This window comes from Dermacentor albipictus, chromosome 1, assembly GCF_038994185.2.
Source record: "Dermacentor albipictus isolate Rhodes 1998 colony chromosome 1, USDA_Dalb.pri_finalv2, whole genome shotgun sequence".
In the NCBI taxonomy this organism is placed as follows: Eukaryota; Metazoa; Arthropoda; class Arachnida; order Ixodida; family Ixodidae; genus Dermacentor; species Dermacentor albipictus.
In genome coordinates, this window is record NC_091821.1 from 474,252,621 (window position 1) to 474,274,379 (window position 21,759).

The following is a 21,759-nucleotide window of genomic DNA, read 5'->3' on the forward strand; positions in this document are numbered from 1 at the left end:
AAAGCGACCGGCGGTCGTAACCGCAGACGACAGAGACGAGACACGTCCACAGCGCTCGTAATAATAGTAACAGCGCCACCGCAGGAAGAGCGAGAAAGAAAGAAAAAAAAAACGTACGCGGTTGCTGTAAGCACGGGGCCATAAACAACTGCCTGATTACTGTCCTTCGGGAAGGTCTTGCTAGGTTGCAATCAAACTTACACAAGCCGAAGAAGAGAAAGAAAACGCGAGGACAAGAAAGAAGAAAACGGCAGAAAAAAGAAGAAATAACACTGGATCCAGCGTTAAGCCGTCGCTGGGCGTGCCCCGCAGAGGGACGCTAATTAAAGGATGAGCCGCGCGTACCTATCAACGCTTTAAATTAAAAGCGACAGCTGACTCGAGTCCCTAATCCGGCAACGCCGTTCATTACGCGGCCTTTTTGCTGATGCCGGACGAGCTCCCCGGCCCCGGACCCGTCAACGGCCATCTATCCCGGCCGCGGCAAAATTGAAATTGACAAAGACGACAGTGCCGGCGACCCGACGCGCCCCCTTCCGTCCGTCACGCGGACGACGCGTAACGCCGCGAGACGTGACAGGAGGGGAGGGGGGGCGGAGCGCTCGGCCACGCTTGTGCTTGCTGACGCGCGCGCGCATGCTGCCCCTGAGGCCAGATTATATATATATATATATATATATATATATATATATATATATATATATATATATATATATTACGTGCTTTGCTCTTCGAGAGAGGTAAGACACCAAATCCGCCAACGAACGCCGCAGCAACGCACAAACAAGCCAAACCCGCCAGAAAGCTCATATCGAAGGAGAGAGAGAGAGAGATACGACGAATGACGAGATAGAAAAAGACAGCGAAGACACTGTCAGCGGCGATCATGCATGCATGTGGGTGTCCACCGGTTCGTGCAGTGTCGGTCCTCTAATTGATGCGTCGTTGACTTTGCTGACATTGCCGCTCGACAGTTTGAGCGGCGACAAGTCGTCCTACAAGCTCAAGAGGAAAGCGAGCAGCGACTAAATTATGATTGTGCCGGTCAGATAGGCGGGGAGGGAACGGAGAGAAAGAAAGGAGAACGAAAAGAAAAAAAAGCAGCTAAGTTAACCAGTTTGCCCCAACGCCACCTAGATATCCCAAGACCTGTGCGCTCTACTTTATGAAGTCATGCAACTAGGGCTGTCACTCCACTGCCAAGCCCGGCGTGAGAAAGCGGTAACGTCAAAATCACCGCGGCTAACTCAGCAGCGTTCGCACTAGACACTATGATAACCGGTGCTTATTAGAAAGACGTCTTCAAGCAGAGTCTACAGGACTTGCGCTGCGTAGCTGCCTTTCGTTGCACCCGGTTTGCTACCCTACATCGGGACTCGCGTGGTGGCGTAGTGGCTTCGGCGTTGCGCTGCTAAACCCGAAGTCCTGGGCTTAACGGCGAAATGCAATAACGCTACCATGCACCGTGCATTGCGTGAACGTTAAAGAACTCCAGATGGTGAGAATTCACCCGGAGTCCACCGCTACGGCGTGCCTCATAACCATGTCGTGGCTTTGGCAAGCCACTACAGGAACCGTTAAACCGCAGGATCTACTTTTTCTAGCCCTACACTGCGAAAAGGGGAAGCGGGAAGAAAAAAATATCCAGTGATGATTGAGCGGTAAATCCGAGAGACATGCGCTAGCATTACGTCGCACCTGCAAATTAAACTCGGATCCAAGAATGAAACCGCATTCACCAGATTGCAAAGTGTAGTTTAGAAGCTCACTCGACATAAGTCCTGTCTGTCTCTCCGATTATGTAAGTGCACTTGCGGCATATATATATTTTATTAGTCCCATAACACACGTCTTCACAGATTGGATCCAAGTTTGCAACTCCGTCTTCCACCAGGGTTGCCCCGAGCGGAAGCAACACTTCTGTGCCGCCTATGGCTCGGCGTGGCATTCAATAACTCCTATTCCTTCCGCATTGGAATGGCCGACAGCCCTGCTTGCGACACCTGCGGCTGCGAAGAGACGATCGCGCACCTCCTCTGTGACTGTCCACGTTACAATGTGCAAAGAAAAGTGCTCGTGACCGTGCTCGAAAAACTGGACAATCGCCCCTTCACGGAAGAGAAAGTTCTAGGACACTGGTCCAGACGGGTTTCGGCACTCAAGGCCTTAAGGGCTTTGCTCAACTTCTTAAGGACATGTGAATTGTGCGAACGCCTTTGACTATTGTTGCGCGCAACATCGCGTTACTGTGTGCATTTTTTTTCTCTTTTTTTTCTTTTTTTTTCTTCTCTCTTCCTTCTCCTTTTATTGCCTTTACCCCTTTCCCCAGCACAGGGTAGCCAGCCGGTATTTACACTGGCTAACCTCCCTGTCTTTCCTTCCCTTTTGTCTCTCTCTCTCTTATTAGTCCCATCATAAGCAGGCAAGACACAATGACATCAAGGACAGCATAGGGGAAATGATCTGCAGTTCCTCATTGAATTGAATAAATTATGAATAAATGGCAATGGAAGTGGATGAAGAAAGGTACTGGCCGCAGGTAAGATACGATTCTATGTCTTCGCATTACGTGTGCGATGTTACTACTAAGTGAGCTACCGCAGCGCCTCCCTTCCATCCACGTTCGGGGGTATTTATGTTTATCTACTATAATCTATATATTTTATAATCTATATACGATATCTACATGCTATATCTATATATATACTATAACCGCTGTCACCGATACACATGGAGAAAGCTTAACTTTAATCCTAAAGTGCGACATCCTCCTTCGGCAGACTCCGCGGTACCACGCGGGCAGGTTCGATGGACACCGAAGCAAGGCGCCAGCAAGACGGTGCAGCTGCACTACATTCTACACGTCCCTCAGAGAGAAATGCGCGAACGACGAACCGAACGACTCCGACAGGCCCACAGAGTTTCTCACTGAGAGCCGGCACTTCGGTGGGTGCCGCCATGTTCGTTGCCGCACCACGTTTGGGTCGAGATTGGGTCCCTGCGCTATTTCGGTGAAATAGCATTGCCGACGCAAACGCAAAACCGTATTGGCGTCTCGCGCACGCGCAATGTCGGTGACGCTTTTTCTTCTTTTTTTCTCTCTCCTTTTTTTTTGCCAAAGCAAACTCATTGCGGCCCATATTCGGGAACTCCCTAATGTGCATGCCATGACATGAGCATGTTGCATGATGTCATGTTCAGTGCAGGCGCGCGTACTCGATCGGTCTTGCGGTGAGCCCTTGCACACAAGCCGCGACCATCGCACTGCGTTGCATCCTGGGTCAATAAACAAGCGTTTGTTGACGGCCTGTATGTGGTGCCTTCTGGACGCCGTATCGAGGAACTAGACTTACTGCACATAAGCTCCCTACGGGAGCAAGGTTGCGCGTAGGTCCGCCATCTGCCCCGCCAACGCATCCCTGTTAAGCAGGAAAGCCACTCCTCTTGAACGCAGGAGACGATGCGGCTCAGCGGCCGACTGTGCTTACTCGTTCACTTCGCGTCGTTGTCGGCAAGAAGACTTTCACGTCAAAGAAAAAAGGAAACTCGAAGAAAGAACGAATTTAGATAAAATTGATTCTATAAATTGTTCGTCGCGAGTTACTATTGGCAGAAACCTTTTTTTTTTAATATAAAGGTCTCGAGCAGACACTATTCTAGATAAAGTAAGTTATTCGTTCCACGACGTTTTTGACACAGTGCTTTGAAAGATCAAATAGATAATTTGAGCAAACAGGCGATTGCCGATAAAACAACTACTAAAAATTGTCTGTGGTTTTTGCGTTATAAGTAACACAAGCTACGCAAAATTTTGCGCATACCTAGGTAGACCTAGCATAATATACGCTGGATACGGCTCCAAACTTTTGTACTCCGTAGTTGGATGGACTACGACGGACTGTATAGACTGTATTATGCTGCCCTGTCACATCTGTAAGGTGAATCTTTGTGTATATATTCACACGAACACATTTAGATATTTTCCCGGTACAACTTTTCTTTCACCGCCTAATCACCTGTTACGTAGTGTGAGAGGAGCCATACATGTCCTGAATGTTATCGCCTGTTCTCATAGAAAAAATATTGTTAGTGAGATTTACACTTACTCTACATGATCAGATTTCGTGCGTGCCGCGAATAGATTTGCGCATTTTGGAACGTACCGTTAGGCTGAAATAAATAACAAATCATACCGAATGAAGGTCTCTGCCAATGCACCCTTCCCTAATATGACGCCTCAGCCTTGCGCGGCGCTTGAGCACCAGTTCCGTCACGTTCGGGAAGACTTCTCCGATGCCTGAGGCAAGGCAGCCCAGACCGCGAGCTGTTTGGTGTACCTTCATCCATACGCGTCTAGTGAATTCTCGGTAAGCACTGAAAGTTCTTTTTTTCCTTCTTTATCTTCTTTTCCTTTTTTTCTCAGTAAGCGTTGCAACTTTGTTTCCTGTTTCTCACCATTTTTTTACACAAGTTTTAAGTGATTTTCAAATCCGCTGAATATATATCGTCTACCTAGGCGCTTTCAAGGCCCCATGCGTGCCGAAGTTTCGGGACCCACGATGTTAGGAGCATTGAGAATTAACACTATATCGAGCAACATATATCGCGCCACAAAACCCACCGATGGCGGATAAACCAACGGATCTCTTAGGCATGTAGGGCCATCTGAGCTGTACTTTTCGGCGATAACGTAGCCTCGCCGGCTGCGGGATTATCTGACTGAGCTATGTCGAATGCTCGGTTGCCATAGTCGGAAGGTCGAATCCTTCTGTGAATTTTTCTTTTCTTTTTAATCTGACGATGGTGAGCTTGAGTTTGACCTCCTCCAGTGCGCTACATCTGCAGGCTTGGAGTGCGGCTGACACCGGCAAAAGATGCTCCGAGCGAGCGGGGCTATACTGATCCAACTACAACCAAATTAGGAAGGCCCACTAAGCTGCAACAAAGACACTCCCTCATCAGAACAGTAACTGGGGGTATCGAATCCGGCAACATTGATACCTTCAGGTAGCATATGTGGGTTTATTGACCAGTTGCCTTCACCCAAAAAGATCACGTTCTCGTGACGCCTGCGGCAACAAGGACGTTCCACGTCCGCCGCCAAGGTCTGTGAGTGATGGCGCTGGCTAACACTGCCAGGGTTCTACTAGCACACATAAATACCCAAGAAAGTGGATGGGGAAACAGCGCCGTGGTAGCTCAATTGGTAGAGCATCGCACGCGAAATGCGAAGGGTGTGGGTTCGGTTCCCACCTGCGGCAAGTTGTTCTTTCATCCACTTTAATTTTCATTAATTTATCGTTTCTTCATTACATTTATTAAGCACAAGTAATTTCCCCTATGTTGTCCTTGGTGTCAGTGTTAGTTGGCTTCTCATGATATGACTCACAATAATCGGGCCCCTCGGTTAACCCCCTTTTTTCTCGTTTAAGACATAGAACGGGGAAGAGCGGCAGGAGAAGATGGAATAACAGTTGGAAAACTGGCGGCTCTCTATACGAAGTGTCTATCAACTGCAAGGGTCCCAGAAAACTAGAAGAATGCAAACATTATACTAATCCACAAAAAGCGAGACGTTATAGAATTGAAAAATTGTAGGCCCATTAGCTTACTCCCAGTATTATATAAAATATATACCAAGATAATTTGCAATAGAATAAGGGCAACACTGGACTTTAGTCAACCAAGGGAACAGGCTGGCTTCAGGAAGGGAACTCTACAGTGGATCACCGCCATGTCATTAATCAAGCAATCGAGAAATCCGCAGAGCACAATCCGCCTCTCTGTATGGCTTTCATAGATTACGAAAAGGCATTTGATTCAGTAAAGATACCAGCTGTCACTGAGAAATTGCGTAATCAAGGAGTACAGACCACTTAAGGTAATATCTTGGAAAATATCTGCAGAGATCCCACAGCTGCCTTAATTCTCAAAAAAAGAAAGTAGGAAAGAAAGGAGTCAGGCAAGCAAACACAATCTCTTCAATGCTATTCACTGCGTCCTTGGAAGAAGTATTCAAGCTATTAAACTGGGAAAGCATGGGAGTAAGGATCAATGCCGAATATCTCAGCAACCTTAGCTTTGCTGATGACATTGTCCTTTTCAGCAACACTGGGAACGAGTTACAACAAATGATTGAGGACCTTAACAGAGATAGTATAAGAGCGGGGTTGATGATTAATATACAGATGACAAAGATAATGAACAGTAGCCGGGCAAGGGATAAAGAGTTCAGGATCGCCAGTCATTCTGTGAAGGAGTGAAGGGTTCCTTGTGAAGTTACTCACAAGGAACCCTGGTCATGAGAAGGAAATATAGAGAAGAATAAACATGGGTTATATATATATCAAAACGTCTATTTAAAAGAAAAAAAAATGCAGAAAGCGAGTGGGTGGAGCCCCTAGTCCAGGGCCCCACTGGCTTGAGCGGTCCGCCGTGCTTGGTCGAGAAGCGCTAGTTGCATCTCCCGATCCTCGCTGGCGAGCCAAGTCTTCCACTGCTCCCTTCCGGAAAGTTTGCCGGCTATTTTTGGTGTATTAATTTTGGGTGGCCTGTTCTGGCAGTCCCACGTAATGTGGGCGAGAGTTGGCCAGCCTCCGCACCAAGGACAGCGAGCGCTGTACAGCGTTGGGTGAATGGCATTTTTCAAATAAAGGTTTGGAAATGTGTGCGTTTGTATTCGGCGCCAGTCATAAGAGTCCTGCCTGGATAGGTCAGGGTGTGGTGGACTGTACTTTCTTCGCTCGCGCCGCTGGTGCTCAAGGATTTCTCGTGGTAAAAAGGGGTTTTCGTCAGAGTGGTCGGCCGCTCGGTTGACAAAAGCACGAGCTGCGCCGTCCGCTCTCTCATTGCCCTCGAGTCCTGCGTGACCCGGGCACCAGACGATCATGTGTTTCTGCGTTAGGTTGGATCCTAATAGGTGAGTGGTGCTGTGTGGTAGCCTCCCGGTGAGGAATAGTCTACATGCGACTTGGGAATCTGTAAGAGTTATCGACGATTGTCCCAGAGCGTCCTTAGTTTTAATAGCTAGCGCGATGGCTGAAGCTTCTGCGGTATTCGCAGATGCAACTCTAGCCGTGGCACAAGTCACAAGCCCTTGATTTGCGGCCGCTCCTACCACTGCGAGGGCGTATTTGTCAGCACCACATCGAGCGACATCTGTGTAGACTGTATCCGGGTTTCCATCGAATTGCTGCATTAACTTTCGAGCTCGAGCATTTCTACGTCCCTGGTGGTATTTTGGACTCATGTTCTTAGGGATTGGGGCTACTACGATCCTTTCACAAAGGACTCTGGTCAGAGATTCGAGTTCTTCTCCGGCATACTGTGGATGAGTAGGGTAACCCACGCGGCAAAGTAATTTTCTGCCAGAGGTGGTTAAGCTAAGCCGCTCCCGTTGAGATATGAGCGTCGCTGCCCGTAGCTCCTCGTAGTTATTGTGAATCCCGAGGGCCAGCAGGCATTCAGTAGAGGTTCCCTGTGGTAGGCCGAGAGCCGCTTTGTACGACATTCTAATCAACGCATCTAGGGCCTTTAGTTCTGTTTTCGTGGGGTCCTGGAAAGGGAGGCTATATGTGAGACGACTTAGCACAAAAGCCTGAACGAGCCGGATCGTCTCTGTTTCCTTGAAACCTTTTCGGTGATAAGTTACTCTACGGATCATACGAGAGATCTGTTTCACCGTAGTCCTAAGGGTTTTAATGGTGTGGTCTACTCGTTTGTTGCTTTGCAGCCACAGTCCGAGGATTCGCATTTTTTGGACTTCCTTTATCTGGCTGTCTCCTAGAAAGAGGTTCACCGGCTCGTGAGTTTGACGGCCTCGCCCTCGTATCCTGATAAATTCTGATTTATCGGGAGCGCAGCTCATTCCACTGCTGCGAGCGAAGGTTTCAACAACGGTCGCTGCTTCTTGCAGGATTTCTTCTTTTTGTCCTAACGAGCCGCTGGTTGCCCATAGGGTAATATCGTCTGCATATATCGCGTACCCTAGCCCAGGTATGACGTCGAGTGTTTTGGCTAAGCGTCTCATACCGATATTGAAAAGAAGGGGGGAGAGTATCGCCCCTTGCGGTGTACCTCTATTAGGCATGGGAAAAGGGTCTGAGCGCGTAGTGCCAATGCCTATTGTCGCGATGCGAGAGGTCAGGAAAGAGCGGGTGTAATCATAGATTCTTTGTCCACAACCGATGTCACTTAGCTCAGATAAGATAAGTTCATGTGAAATAGTTATCATTAAAAAGAAAGGTGTACAAACAGTGCATCCTACCGGTGCTAACATGCGGGCCAGAAACTTGGAGACTGATAAAGAACATCGAAAACAAGAACCGCGCAAAGAGCAATGGCACGAAGAATGTTAGGCACAACGTTAAGGGACAGGAAGATAGCGGTGTAGATCAGAGAGCAAACGGGCATAGCCGATATCCTAATTAACATTGCGAGAAAAAAATGGAGCTGGGCAGGTCATGTAATGCGCAGGTTAGATAACCGTTGGACCATTAGGGTTACAGAATGGGTACCAAGAGGAGGGAAGCGCAGTCGAGGATGGCAGAAGAGTAGATAAGGCTATGAAATTAGGACATCCGCGGGCGCTAGTTGGAGTGGGTTGGCGCAGGAGAGGGGTAGTTGGAGATCGCAGGCCTTCGTCCTGCAGTGGACATCAGATAGGGTGATGATGACGACTATAATTAATGATGTGGTTATGATACAATATGGTTTCGTATCACACACACACACACACACACACACACACACACACACACACACACACACACACACACACACACAAACACACAAACACACACACGTAATGCGAACGCGTTAAAAGTGAATATGAAGATGGAAAGAGATAACAACGAATGAGCGCGCATGAGATATTTTATGACATGGAAGGACGTTTGAGTGATGATGCAGCACAATTATACGGTAGTGTCAACACAACAGCGTTCACCGCGCATTCAAGCGCAGTCGTTGAGCCCAATCAACTTTAGTAAGTGCAGCATGGTCCTGGTGGTTGTAAGCATTCTAGTGCTATAACGACAGCTGCTTGAGAGGGCGTAGGTTAGAGCGACTTCCTTAAGACGTGGAGCTGGGGCGCGTACGAGGACGTAAAAGACACGGACACTAGAACGTCTCTACCACCTAAGTTTTCTTCACTTGCTGCATTTGCGACAGAAGAAGCGCGCAAGCTCGAATAAACCATTCCGGAAGTTCATCACTTGTACTTGTATTTTACGTCCGTGCCCTCGTCCCAGCGTTTATTGTCGAGGCAGCCGCTCCCCTATCTACGCCTCATATATTCACCCACCTTAATAACAGAGGGCATGATCCAACCTAACAAAAGAGGTTCAGTTATGCGCGTTAAATAAATACGCAAGAGTCAGCATTAAGACAGCTTAGACACATCGAGTATTCTTTCAAACTCACGCGGCATTAGGTAATATCGCCCGCAAATGAAGACTGCTAGCCGGAAGAGTTAGCGTAATCTTATTCTTTTCTCAAGCTCACCACGTCGATGACGGCAGTACTAAGCTTTTTATTTTCGTGGCTTTTTTATTACACGCGTTCGCACGTCACAGACCAACGCACTGTACGCGCTCGCAGCGAGGCAATGACGCTGACGGGCCAGAATAGAGGTGGCAGCATGGTAGGGGCTAAGGTCGCGCCAACACGACGTGATCTCCTTCATTCATAGTGGGCGTATTCAAGGCGTCGTCGCGCCGCCGCGGTTGTCTTGCTCTCTCGTTATCGACAGCGCATGCGCGGATAGCGCGCGGAGGGTTAGAGGCATTCCAGAGACGCGGACTACGTGTTTTTTGGCTGCAAAGACGACGGCGTGGACGTGGCGTGGACCATAGAGTTTCCTACAAAATTACTAGAGGGAACTCTGGCGCTAGTGTCTACGTGAGCTACAATGGGAGCGGTTGTCCCAGCATGGGAATTATGGGAAGTACATGGATTTGCCTAAACTTCGTCCTTTTGGCTTCAAACGGCTTTCTGACTTTGTAAACTCGTCATTTTCAACAGTTTATTGCGTAATAAATAATTAAATAAACATCATTAAAATTGCCCGATGGCAGGATTCGAACACAGGGACCCTAGTACAGAAGCCTGATATTGAAACCATTAAGCCACGGATGCATGTATTGACAAGCGAATGAAACTCACTTATGAACTTATCGCGGGCATGCCAGTGCTTTGAGACGCTAGAGACGCTTGGCGCGTTTCGATTTGGGCACATAGACAAGCTCAATCGTTGCAATTAATAGCAATTGTACGCGTTCCCGGCGTCTTCTGCACTTCGATGAATTTAGATTGCGCTGAAATATACGACAATGAGATTTATGTAGCGTAATATACAAAGCCACAAGAACGTTTGAATCCACAAGCACGAAGATCAGACAAATCCATGTACTTCCCATCATTCCCATGGTAGGACAACGACTGCAGCGCCAGAGTTCCCTCTAGTAATTTTGTAGGAAACTCTATGGCGTGGACGACGGCGTGGACGCTACGCTCCAATCGCCACGGCGGCGGCGCCGCGAGGTTCTCCCTGGCGCTGCAGGCACGTGCGTTGTACGCATGCGTACGCTATAAGCATAGTAGCTTTCCCGCTTTATTTTGTGATAAAGAGTTCACTCGGCTCACTGTCCAAGCCATCCTCGCTTGCAACACATCATGTGGTGCTTAGAGCGATGGGAATTCCCTGAATGTCCTGGATGAGCTGCACGAGGAGTCGCCAGAGCACGGGCTCCGGAGCTTGCTGTGGTCCAGCTCACGCGCGAGTGGGGAATCGTTGGTTGTTTATACGTTTATTTTTCACGGACATTATGGATTACCAAGCCTCGGCTCGCGGTAGGAACGTGTAATTAAATTAAATTATGCTGTTCGCTAAACTACGCAATGTGGCAAGCGGGACGCCGTAGTAAAGGGGATCCAGATATGACCACCTGGGCTCTCCTTAACCCAAAAAGCGGCACACGAGCGTTTCTACATTCCAGCGCGGTGTTGCCACGAGTATTGGTAACTAAGCGACGTAGTGCCTAAATATGGAGCGTTCTCAGTCATCTTAACATCGCTGCTTACTAGACCTATAGCTACATTTATATGTTTTTTTTTAGTTACGCAAGTAGCCAGCCAGTAAGACGACCTGATAAAGCTTATCGAGGGACTTTGCTAAATTCAACGTCTCGCTCCCATTTGATCCGAAAGGGGAATCCATGTCCCTCAATTTGTCTGTAAGCTTATTAGTGGGCCATCTGTGTTCACCTAAGCTGCTCTTCTGGACGATGCACTAGGGTGCTGCTAATAGTATTGCCTGCGACCGAATCGAATAGTAATCCCAAGCCTTGGTGGCGTGGTGGCTTTGGCGTTGCGTTGCCAAGCCCGAGGGCGCAGCAACAAATCCAGGCCGTGGCGTCCGCCTTCCGATGGGGGCCAAACCCAAGGACGCCCATGTGCCGTTCATTGGGTGCACGCTAAAGAATCCCAGATGGCCAAGGTCAATCCGGAGTTCGCCGCTACGGCGTGCTTCGTAGTCAGACCGTGGTTTTGGCACGTAAAACCTCGCATTTTCTTTTTTAAATACGAACAGAGTAGCGGCTCAAGGAAATCGAATCGAATATCGAATAGTTATTGAGTAGCATTCGAATAATGAACAGCCGTTTTAACAAATGACGTAAAACGATGTTCACATCCTAGTACGCATAAAGTTAGCAACTACCTGTCATGCCATTGCACGTCATGAATAGATAATTGATAACAGCAGGACTTGGACATGAGGAACAAATAAGCCGTTCCTTCGCACTGACAGGACCCTTTCGAAGAGAGCGAACGACCGTCTTAAATATGCGAGAAAGTCTGGCTCTCTGAGCAACGCAGCCTGCTCCAATGTTTTGTGCCTACACTATGCCCGTAGGGATGAAAGTTATCGTACTTTTGCTCCAACTTTATGCTTGATTGCGAACAGTTGACGTTCTGAAATATTCAGAAACTATTGAAACAATATTCGTATACGTATGCGATTTGAACACCCAATTCAATAGGACACTACTCGATTTTGTATTGGACAGCTTCTAATATTCGCACATCGCTATAAAACCACATCTTAGATCTGATGCCGCGTTAGAAAATAGAGAGTTGTTTTTATTTCTCACAGTCCGAGCGTTTGCTCGCCATTCCAGGAATTAATTTAAATCGTAAGTTTAGAAATTAATCAGAAGCACCTGTAGATACTACTAAAACATAAGACAAAATTCTGAGCAAGTCATAACCATCAGCGCTTACTGACTTTTCGCTATAAATGAAGTGTTTTTTGTCGCGGCATGGCAAGGTTTTCATAAGTTATCAACACTGATTGCTACAGCTCCCCCCCCCCTACCATAAAGAAAGGTAGCAATAGATTTTGGTGAAAGGAATCAGTAAAATCAGTAGATGAACCTAATAATTTTCTTGATTAAGCATAATAGCTTGACTGCTTTGCTTGGATGCTCTCTAGAGTAATTTGCACGTGTTATAGCATTTTTTATTCAGTTCTATATAATACTTAGTGCCAGATGCAAAATTGACAAACACGAAGTCGTCATCGTAGAGCGGCACATTCCCAGTGACCTAAGTGAGCATCAAAGAGGCAAAATGAAGACTAGCAGAGACCGAGTGGCACATAAAGCTCCGATTCGACGGCCAAGAGTTTCACTCAACTGCGGTACCTACCCAGTTCCGCATCTACATTGACTCATATCGGTGTGAAAGAGATTCGTTGAAGAGCGCTACGTATGTACACATCGCAGCATACTCAATCATCCATCTTGGTTCGACAGTTGGCTTCGAAACCTGTTGCTTCAGCACAACAGCCCAATACGCTAACCATTCGACCATGCACTACCCAGGGACCCATGTCAACAGGCAAACGGTTAGATACAAACATAGAAAATTAGGCAGAACACATTTCACGATGACTGTCGACGATACTGGTTAGCACCGAATACTTGTTGGCTTCTTGTTGGTACTCGTTGGCTTCTAGCGTCCCCTACTGATCACCCAGATTGATATTCCACAATCTCGTAGTGGCCCGGCTCTCAACAGATGCACCAGTTACTCCCGTCGCACTCAACCCTTGAGTGACGCTCGGCCAAGGCTGTGCGCGGTGGCTGAGCCTCGGGTTCAACGTAGTGTCAGTTTGTTTACCCACTAAACGCTCAACTACATAGTACTAAAGCCCGTCAGACAAGCCCAAGCATGCAACTTAGAGCTAACTTCACTTTGGGCACACAACAAACACAACAACCTTCTCCCCCACCGGGACAAGCAAGCTAACACCGCCTGACCGGCTAGCATATACATGTCGTCCGCATAAGCATTTCAGCCTCAAAAGCTTCACTGACCTGCTTTCGGCGGTTTCACGTAAGCGCCCTGCAAAACAAACAAGGACAAGTCTTCTCTAGTTTGCATTAGCTACAAGCAGTTTCAAACCAACACGGGATTCAATAGGGCCAAGCAAACGATGCGTTCTTTGCGTGGGGGCTCGAGTTGCACATGTCATAAATGTTTTAGCATAGCGCGGCATGCGCAGCCGGCCACAGACCCAGCCAACATCTCCGGGTAACAGCGGGCGTGCGATCCCGATGCCACGACTATAGTGCCTAGAATGCCAGTATATTCTAGGCACTATACCACGACGCTGTACGTGCCGAATGACAGCCATTCGAATCAAACAAAGACGTCCTCAAACGGTCCCCTTAATTAGTTACGTCATACTTTACGACACAAATTTATGTGTGGTAATAATAATAATAGCCCCCTATATACACTTTGATACCATAACGCACTGATTCGAGCCTTGCGCAAGCAAGAAAATGCATGCAAACAGCTTGAGTGATCAGGGTGAGTTGCATACTTTGCTACCATGCATAATTACATCCAATGAGAGGCCGTTTTTATAACGGCTCCAGCAGAACGACAAGATTATTCGAACGCTCTAGGGGAACATGCAAAGCTAAATCCCTACTACTTCTCCACGGCGCTATGCCACGGGCGGGATCCATTCGAATTCCGCTGGTCACATGCGTAACCGTCGCTACTGTAGAAACATTCTGCGATCTCGCACTGGTTCTAACAGACGCACGCAATCATCCCCGTTCCCAGCAAGGCAGAGATCACTATTATCGTAGGACAAACGAGGCTAAGACGTCATTCACAAATAAACACTTTTCACGACAGCTTTAGAAGCTCCGATGAAAACTTTTCACAGGAAATCAATCGGTACTACGCCAAACCACCGAAGACCTGATCAACGGGCGGCTTGGGCGCAATAAAAAAACGGCGGTTTGAAAAACGTTTTTGACGCATCGCTCTTCACGAGCCACATTGGAGAAACTCAAGCGCTATACGTTACAACTTACCTCCCCACAGCACAAGCAAACAAACCACTGCCGCGCTAAGCCCTTCGCATCACTAAGCCAAAATCAAGGTTCGCAGCAAGAAGGAGCTTGAGCTACACTCACCGAGGCCTGCGGACCCAACGCAGCGCAAAGGGATGTATCCATCAGCAGCTGACACCCAGTACATAAAGCACGCTCAAACACCAAACCGCCGAGGTAGCCTTTGCATTGTGCGTTCGATCCCGACGGCGAGCTATCAAAAACAAGATGGCCACAGAACCACTGCCTGACACGCCGTCCGAAAGGCCAACGCGAACACGAGGCTCAAACCAACGAACGTTTGAATTCACATATAACCGTCACAACACCACGCGCGCATTCACGCAAAACTAACACCGTTTCTGAAACGGGCGGTGACGTCGCGGCTCTACTGTTGTCGAGAGTAGCAACCAAGCGAGGAGGAAAAAGAAGCAACTTGAAAGGGCGAGATTAGAGAGTGAAAGTTCAGCAGACAACGCGTTTAGGACTCGACGACGCGTTGAAACGGAGACAACTTCGCCGTTCCGAGGAGAAAAAGCTGAGGGCATTCGCCATACGTCGCCTAAATAAAAGCGTGCAGCGCTGTCAACCCTGCAGGTGGCGCCCGTTAATTGGGAAAGCGAGGGCATCCGTGTTCTCCGTTCTTCGCAGAATTAGCCCCGAGAAAGAGGAATGGCGCCCTCTCGCGAGTGACGTCACGGCCAGGACGCCGCTCGCTCCGGCTCGCTCGGCTGCCGCGCGCGCTCGTTCCCTTCGTGTATGCTTGGGGTAGAGGTCGCTCGAGCCGTACGTATTAATGAATAAGTCGGATTCTTTCAGCTGTAATACCTTAACCACAGTTTCTTCTTCAAAAGCGTGTGAGTCGAGAAACTTTGCGACTTGGATATCGCAAGCTAAGTAGCGTTAAAGGGGTCTACTAGGTTTTGCAATGCATATATGCGCCGTGTCTATCGCTAAATTTTGACTAAAAAAAGAATATCTGCAGATTCAACGCGCGCAGTTGTGTATGATGCTTCGCTAAACACTTAACATTCCTTTAGTATTTAGCTATGAGAGGTATTGCATTTTACGTGGAAGAAAAATTTGGTACTTGGCGTCAACATGTTATCCGATGTTAGAAAGACACTGCCCAGCGAAGCTGTCATCATGATTCCTATTACTCTGGTGTGTTGTTATATTGAAATATGGCCATTCATTAATGCGTAAAAAAATAGTTAGGCGCGCATTTCTTATGAAAATGTTTGCTGCTACTTTCATCCCCCTCTGAAACAGGCCTCCAAAAAACGAATTGCTCATGGCTGCTAACACGACGGCGTGTCATGGAGAGTATTTACATAGTTAATTCACAAACACCATAGTAGCAATCACCTGAGAGAAAAGTTTCGTTGTTTAGATCAACAGCCACTGAATTGAAAGTGATGAAATGTATCATAGTGGCCCTCAGTAGCCTTTATCGACAATATGGCACACCCCTGATCACGTAACGGTAGCAATCGACTGTCCGTATGGCGAGGCACGCTATGTTCGCGAAACCCATCAATTCACTTCAACTTCGAATTAAAACCATAAAGCATTTTTTTACAGCGCCAACTGGAATGGCTAAAGTATTCTCGAGCTACTACCACGCAGCTTAGATTGCCTACAAAAGGAAAATTCAAGCACCTTTTGTCTCACCATGTCTCGATCCAGCGTTATTTAATTATACAAACGGATAACTATTCGCTTCGTCGGTACTTAAAAGAGAACCTTGCAGGCTAATTTAAGTTTGCTCCAATCCAATCGCAAACATTCATAAAGAAAGCACCACAAGCCTTGCATATACTTTCACTTGATTTCTGACCCTCCACAGGGGGAATTTCGATATCTTCAATATGTCCCATACTACTAGTCATTGACGCTTCGACTGCTTTCTGGCTGCAGCTATGCAGTCCAGCAGGCATACTTCACTAAAAAAATTGGGCCGAGCAGCCTGTGTCAGTTTGCCAAACAGATTCGTCATGTATATTCCTCAAGCAACAAGCACCAGTAAATTTCTCAAGTGAGTTTGATTTGATTTGATTTATTAATTTTCATTTACACACACACATGTACAGAGGAGTTGCAAATGGAGGTGGATGAAGGAAAAAAGCCGCACAGACGCGGCTTGAGGTAATCTCACCCTCTTAGGTACAATATGGCTGCATGAGGTAACACATCAAGCGCCATATAAATTACATTTATATAGTGGCCATAAAACATTGCAGTTATACAATATATGAAAGCACAGTGAAATATTTCCACGATAACAATGCAAAACACACTGCGGCATTGAAATAAATAAATGATATACACTTGGTAATATAGACGAAAAAAGAGGAACATAACTTACATTATTAACCATTAACAAACGCGCCCTAAAGAGGTGAGTTGAACGTGTAACACGGAAAAGGAAATGTATATTGGTACATTCCTATTTGTACTCTGTAAATAGCTGTAAGCCTTCATTAACTTTACTTCAAATTTCCGCCGCTTAAAAAAAATAAACACGTGAAGAACCGCCTAATGTTGACAAGCAGTTAAAGAAGCAAGTGAGGCGTGTAGAATCTAAGCTCCAGTATTAGTTAAGTCACCGTGCTACTGCCGAGCGTTTCTGTGAGGAAATGCAAAAATTCGATATTATACCATGGACTACTCGTCGTGAGCAAACCTGTTTTAGCGGAATAAAATCAACGTAACTGCTGTAGAAGTCATATATAGCTAGCTTTGTGACATACTTGTTGCACCGCGGCAGGTATGGTATCATAACTGGATTCCTATAGGCTATGCTTTTGCGATTGTCTATCCGCGTATGAAAAACCCGTAATGGGCTGGTCTGCGTCGCTTCGGCTGGCACTGTAGCGTTGCCTTCGAGAGCTGCATTGTTGTCTAAGAAATTAGCTCTTTGAATAAATGTTCGCAAAGGAAGACGTCATAAAAATATATTTGAGACGACCACTATAAGTATACAAGCAGAGAGAACGAGGGCGAACAAACGAAAACACCGCAGAAAGCGCCCGTACAACGCACGAACTGTAGCAGACGACAGGCGCGAGTCCATGCCCTGACGTCACGCGAGCGGCGCTCGCAGCGCCGCTCGTGTTCGTTCTCGGGGCTAATAGGCTGTCTGCTATGTAGAATAGCGAAAGCGTGACATTGAAGCACTTTCTTTAGTAAGGTATACTGAGCTCGACCACAGACACAACTTGGTCTTCCTTCGCTTTTTTTTTTTTCTGCTGTACTGATCCCGAGGTACGTGTTGCAGTTTAAGCTTTTCTTGTCTCAACCAGGAGAAAGGCAGGGAGCGGTTTACGGCGAGGACTGTGCGCTGGGGAATGGGCGTATCATTGTAAATGAGGGAGCAAGGACATCGCGCGAGGCGCGTGCTTTAAGGTGACGGGTGAGTCGCCGCACTCATAGAGGCTAGGATCTGTGGGTTCGTTGGGTATAAGCGCTGCTCTTGTATATACAGATAGCTGTGAGGTTAAAGAGATTAAATTCAGAAGGGGATCAAGTTAGAACGTAATGGCTGCGTGAGTTGAAAGAGTAATCCAAAGGTGCAGTAGAAAACACAATCGATAACTCACATTTTACATTGCACCGGACAATGCTTCCTATTCCAGCCACTAGTCTACATTGCTGCACGGCAGTAACCATGATGAAAAAATCATCGCACGCGAAGAAGGATAATGTCTTTTTATTTATTGCTGTAATACATATGTTTTCGTGATCCTAAACGGAGTGTGAATGAGAAACGAGGCATAATGTTATGAATCCTCACAGCAACGTATAATGGAATAAGTACGACCAAGGAGGCATAAGATTTCGACCGCCTTAAAGGGACACTAAAGGTTCCTGTGAAGTCAAGTTAAATGATAAAGCAATGCTTCAGAATGTCTAAGGCGCCAATATAATCGCGAACAGAGCTTTAGTAACCGAGAAATTGAGGTAAATGCATGACCCGATTTGAAACCCCCCAGCGACATTCCGGTACTAGCCCGATGATGAAGGCACTCCCCATCATAAATTATGCCACTAGTACTCAACTACTTGTATTAAAAAGATCATTTCATTAGGGTATAAGACGGAAGAAATTGCCACTTGTCTACTGCTGTTCGATTCTAAGAAAAAATAACATTTTTACGTTACCCTTGAGTAGCACGGGTGGTCGAAACGTTCCGTTTTCGCTCAACTCTGCGCGCTCGCCTCTGCGCCGCGCACGCTTTGGAGATTCAGTTGTTTCGTTATCGCGTCGTGCTGCGCTGGTTCTGCTCGCTCACGAAACTTCCATTTGGAACAAGCAGCGAGAATGCCACGCCCACCAGTTGGTCGAAATTTCCGGAGTCCTCCACTACGGCGTGCCTCATAATCAGAAAGTGGTTTTGGCACGTAAAACCCCATAATTTAATTATTTTTTTGCCACGCCCATGTGATGTCGTGGGATGCGCGAACGGTCCGCGGAACTTGGCCAAGGCCAATTCCAGCGGCGAATTCAACGTTACTTATCACTGTGTGCCAACGAGTGAACCTCTCCGTTCGAAGTGGTTAAAGGGAAGCTGAAAGCTTTTCCAGAAAAAATTAGTGAAGAGCAGGTCGTCATGGTTTTCAACCCTCTGAATTCGAATATCGCACCGAAATTGAGCGAAAGAAAGCGAAAACAGATTTTATTTAGACGAAAAGTGAAGCAGCAGACTTGGGGCAGCTCGCGTGCCTCGTTTCCGCCTGTGATTGGTCGGGTGGCTCGTGACGTCAGCAATGGTGTTCGTCCGGACCGACTGCTGCCGCTACACATGAAGCACGGTGCAAGGTAGTTTTGTGCTGTTTTACTGAGACGGTCACGGAAAATTTCTAGAGCTTGCGTTTTTCTGAGGAGTTCGGCGGTAAGTCCAAACCCCAGGAGAGTGATTTTGCGCGCGACGGCGACGGCTTCGAGCGACAAAACAGGCCGTCGCTTGAACAGATCGCTCGGTGCTGTCGCTCGATCGCTCGTTTCTTGAAATCTAGAACTCGTCGCTCGTCGCCCAGAAGTGCTTTGAGCGACTAGCCAATAGTGTGAAGCGGGAACTGGATGTACATAGCTCAAATACTACTGTTTGTCGCACGGAACGAGCAAACTATTGAATTTTGCACGTAAAAGAATAAGAACGTAGTGCAAGACCTTCACAAATATTTTATGAATATTTGATGTTCTTATTTAATGTAAGAACATCAACTTAAATTGATAAAGCACGCTTCACGCTAGTTTCAGTGCGTATATTGCTGCCCTCATAACGGGAAGTCATCGCTCATAGCCGTCGCTCGCGTGGAGTTCGGCTTGTAAGCTTCGAGTGAACGCGACAGCCATCGCCTCGCTTGTCGCTGTCGCGTGCAAGATCACTTGTACGGGGTTTATACTTTACTCCCTACATGTACGAGGAGCAGATTGCGAAGAGCCGGCCTCTCCAAGAAGCAAAAAATAGTGGTACAAGCAGTGCTTTCCACGCGAACGAAGGTGAAGTGTTAGCATCTCCTTGTGTTGGAAATGTTCTTTGGCGAGTATGTTTTTTGCTAAGCTGCATTCAGCGTTCCAGTGAGTACGTTTCCGGACAAACAACTGCAGTGTTATGTTCTTGCATGCCTCCTTGTAGAACGTAAGCGGTGATGTGATCTTAGGCATTTGTGCGCTGCCCCAAAGCTGTCGGCAATGTACACAGACGGTTTAAACTCGGGAAAAGTTTACCGGCTGTTGTAGCACGTGTAGTATCGAACCTTCATCAGGGCGCCATCCGCACGCTACTCGTAACCGGTGAATTGCGTCGGCTGCGTGAGATGGTTGGTTTCTCTCTGTGTGCGAGAGAAAGGGGAGCGCAGCGTCCTGGCATGAGCCGGCTTTCCAACACATGCAAACCTTACAATTGCACTGCGTTATGGTAGCTACATGCAGGCTGTTTCACAACACACGTGTGAATAGAAAATTCGCGGCACTTGGCGATGAAACCAGCGTCAAGGGTGAGAGACAAACACGCACCTTCCGTTCAGCATGCGAACGCGAAGGAGAACCCAAAGCACGCATTATTGATAAACTCTGGTAGTAATCGTCGTCACGGAAGTGGTTAGAGCGCAGCACTGTTGTTCTTGAGCGCTTGAAGTTCTTTCGCTTCACAGCAGCCTCCCACTTAGCTGAAAGCTTCTTGTCTTGCGGGAACTAATGGAACATCGGAACATCGTCGTGGCCACTGGTGTTCGTGCAACCGTAGGCTGCACAGAACGCCGGCATGATCGGCCTACAAATTCAATTGATGCTGCGCACGTCAACTACCACTCTACATACGCACAAACAAAGGAATGTAAGGTCGAGCGATGCAGATTAGCACGGCACGCACGCAGAAATAAGCCCGGTCAGGCATAGTCGCAGGGACTGCGAAGGAACGGCACATCAGTGCTGACGTCACTACACCGCGGTTTTCGGTCTCCGCTGGCATTGTCAGCGTCAGCAGCAGCGCGCGACGCTCGACGGGGGTGAGCTACAGCGCAATTTTAACCGACGATTACGTCGCTCCTAAGTGAAAAATCCCACCCCCCACAAAAAAAAATTTAACTGCATGGTTTATAAGGCTCCCGCATCCGTATATGAGCGTCTTATTGAATTCGACAGCCTCTTCAGCTTCCCTTTAATGCCGTACCTCTGCCCCAGTGCGTTGGCAAAAAGCCGAAAAATCGCAAAGTGTGCTCGCTGCACTTTCGTCCAGAGGATTATGGGTTCGACGCTGACTTACTGAAGTCCTGTGGACTGCCTTTCAAAGCAATGCTTTCCCGTAGCGCTGTTCCGTCGGTCTTGCTGCATTCTCCGAAGCGCAAGAACAACTGCAGGTCGAAGACGGGGTGGTGAGTGCGGCACTTGTTTTTCACGAAGGAAGAGCTACAAATGTGGGAAAATGTACAGCCCGGACATACAGTTGCCCTCGTAGTAGAACGCAAGGACGCCGGCAGCGCGAGCCCTCAGCAGCAGGTCAAGTTCATCAGTGCCTTAATCGCTGAAGTCGAGCCCAGCATCGCGAGCGAATGTGTCGTTGTCAGGGTCGTCCATTGCAACGTGCGTCAAAGTTGACGTCAACGAATGATGAACCAGCTTAAGGTCGCGCGCATTCCCTTCCGCTAGCCACCATAGTTCCGCTTTCGCGCTGCTGTGGGCTCTGTCTTGGCTCTGTTTCTGGCAGCGCATTTGCGTTTTGTGCAGAAAAGCCGTAGCGCCATCTGCGGCCGCCGTTTTACTCCCCGACGGCGCAACGTCACTATGAGACCATGACGTCACCACTCCTCGATGGAGGGCGGGCGATTTGAACTGCGCTAG

The 21,759-nt window shown here is 47.7% G+C and overlaps 1 protein-coding gene across 1 annotated transcript in view; it reads right to left on the bottom strand.

Annotated features, from left to right (window-relative positions):
• LOC135908893 (uncharacterized) overlaps nt 1-14,758 on the bottom strand; it is a 517,064-nt gene extending 502,306 nt beyond the window's left edge. Inside the window, exon 1 of the mRNA XM_065440732.2 lies at nt 14,499-14,758. Coding sequence (XP_065296804.2) covers nt 14,499-14,540 — 42 coding nt within the window. The 5' untranslated portion in view covers nt 14,541-14,758. The remainder of the gene's footprint in view (nt 1-14,498) is intronic.
• Between the last annotated feature and the right edge of the window lie 7,001 nt (nt 14,759-21,759).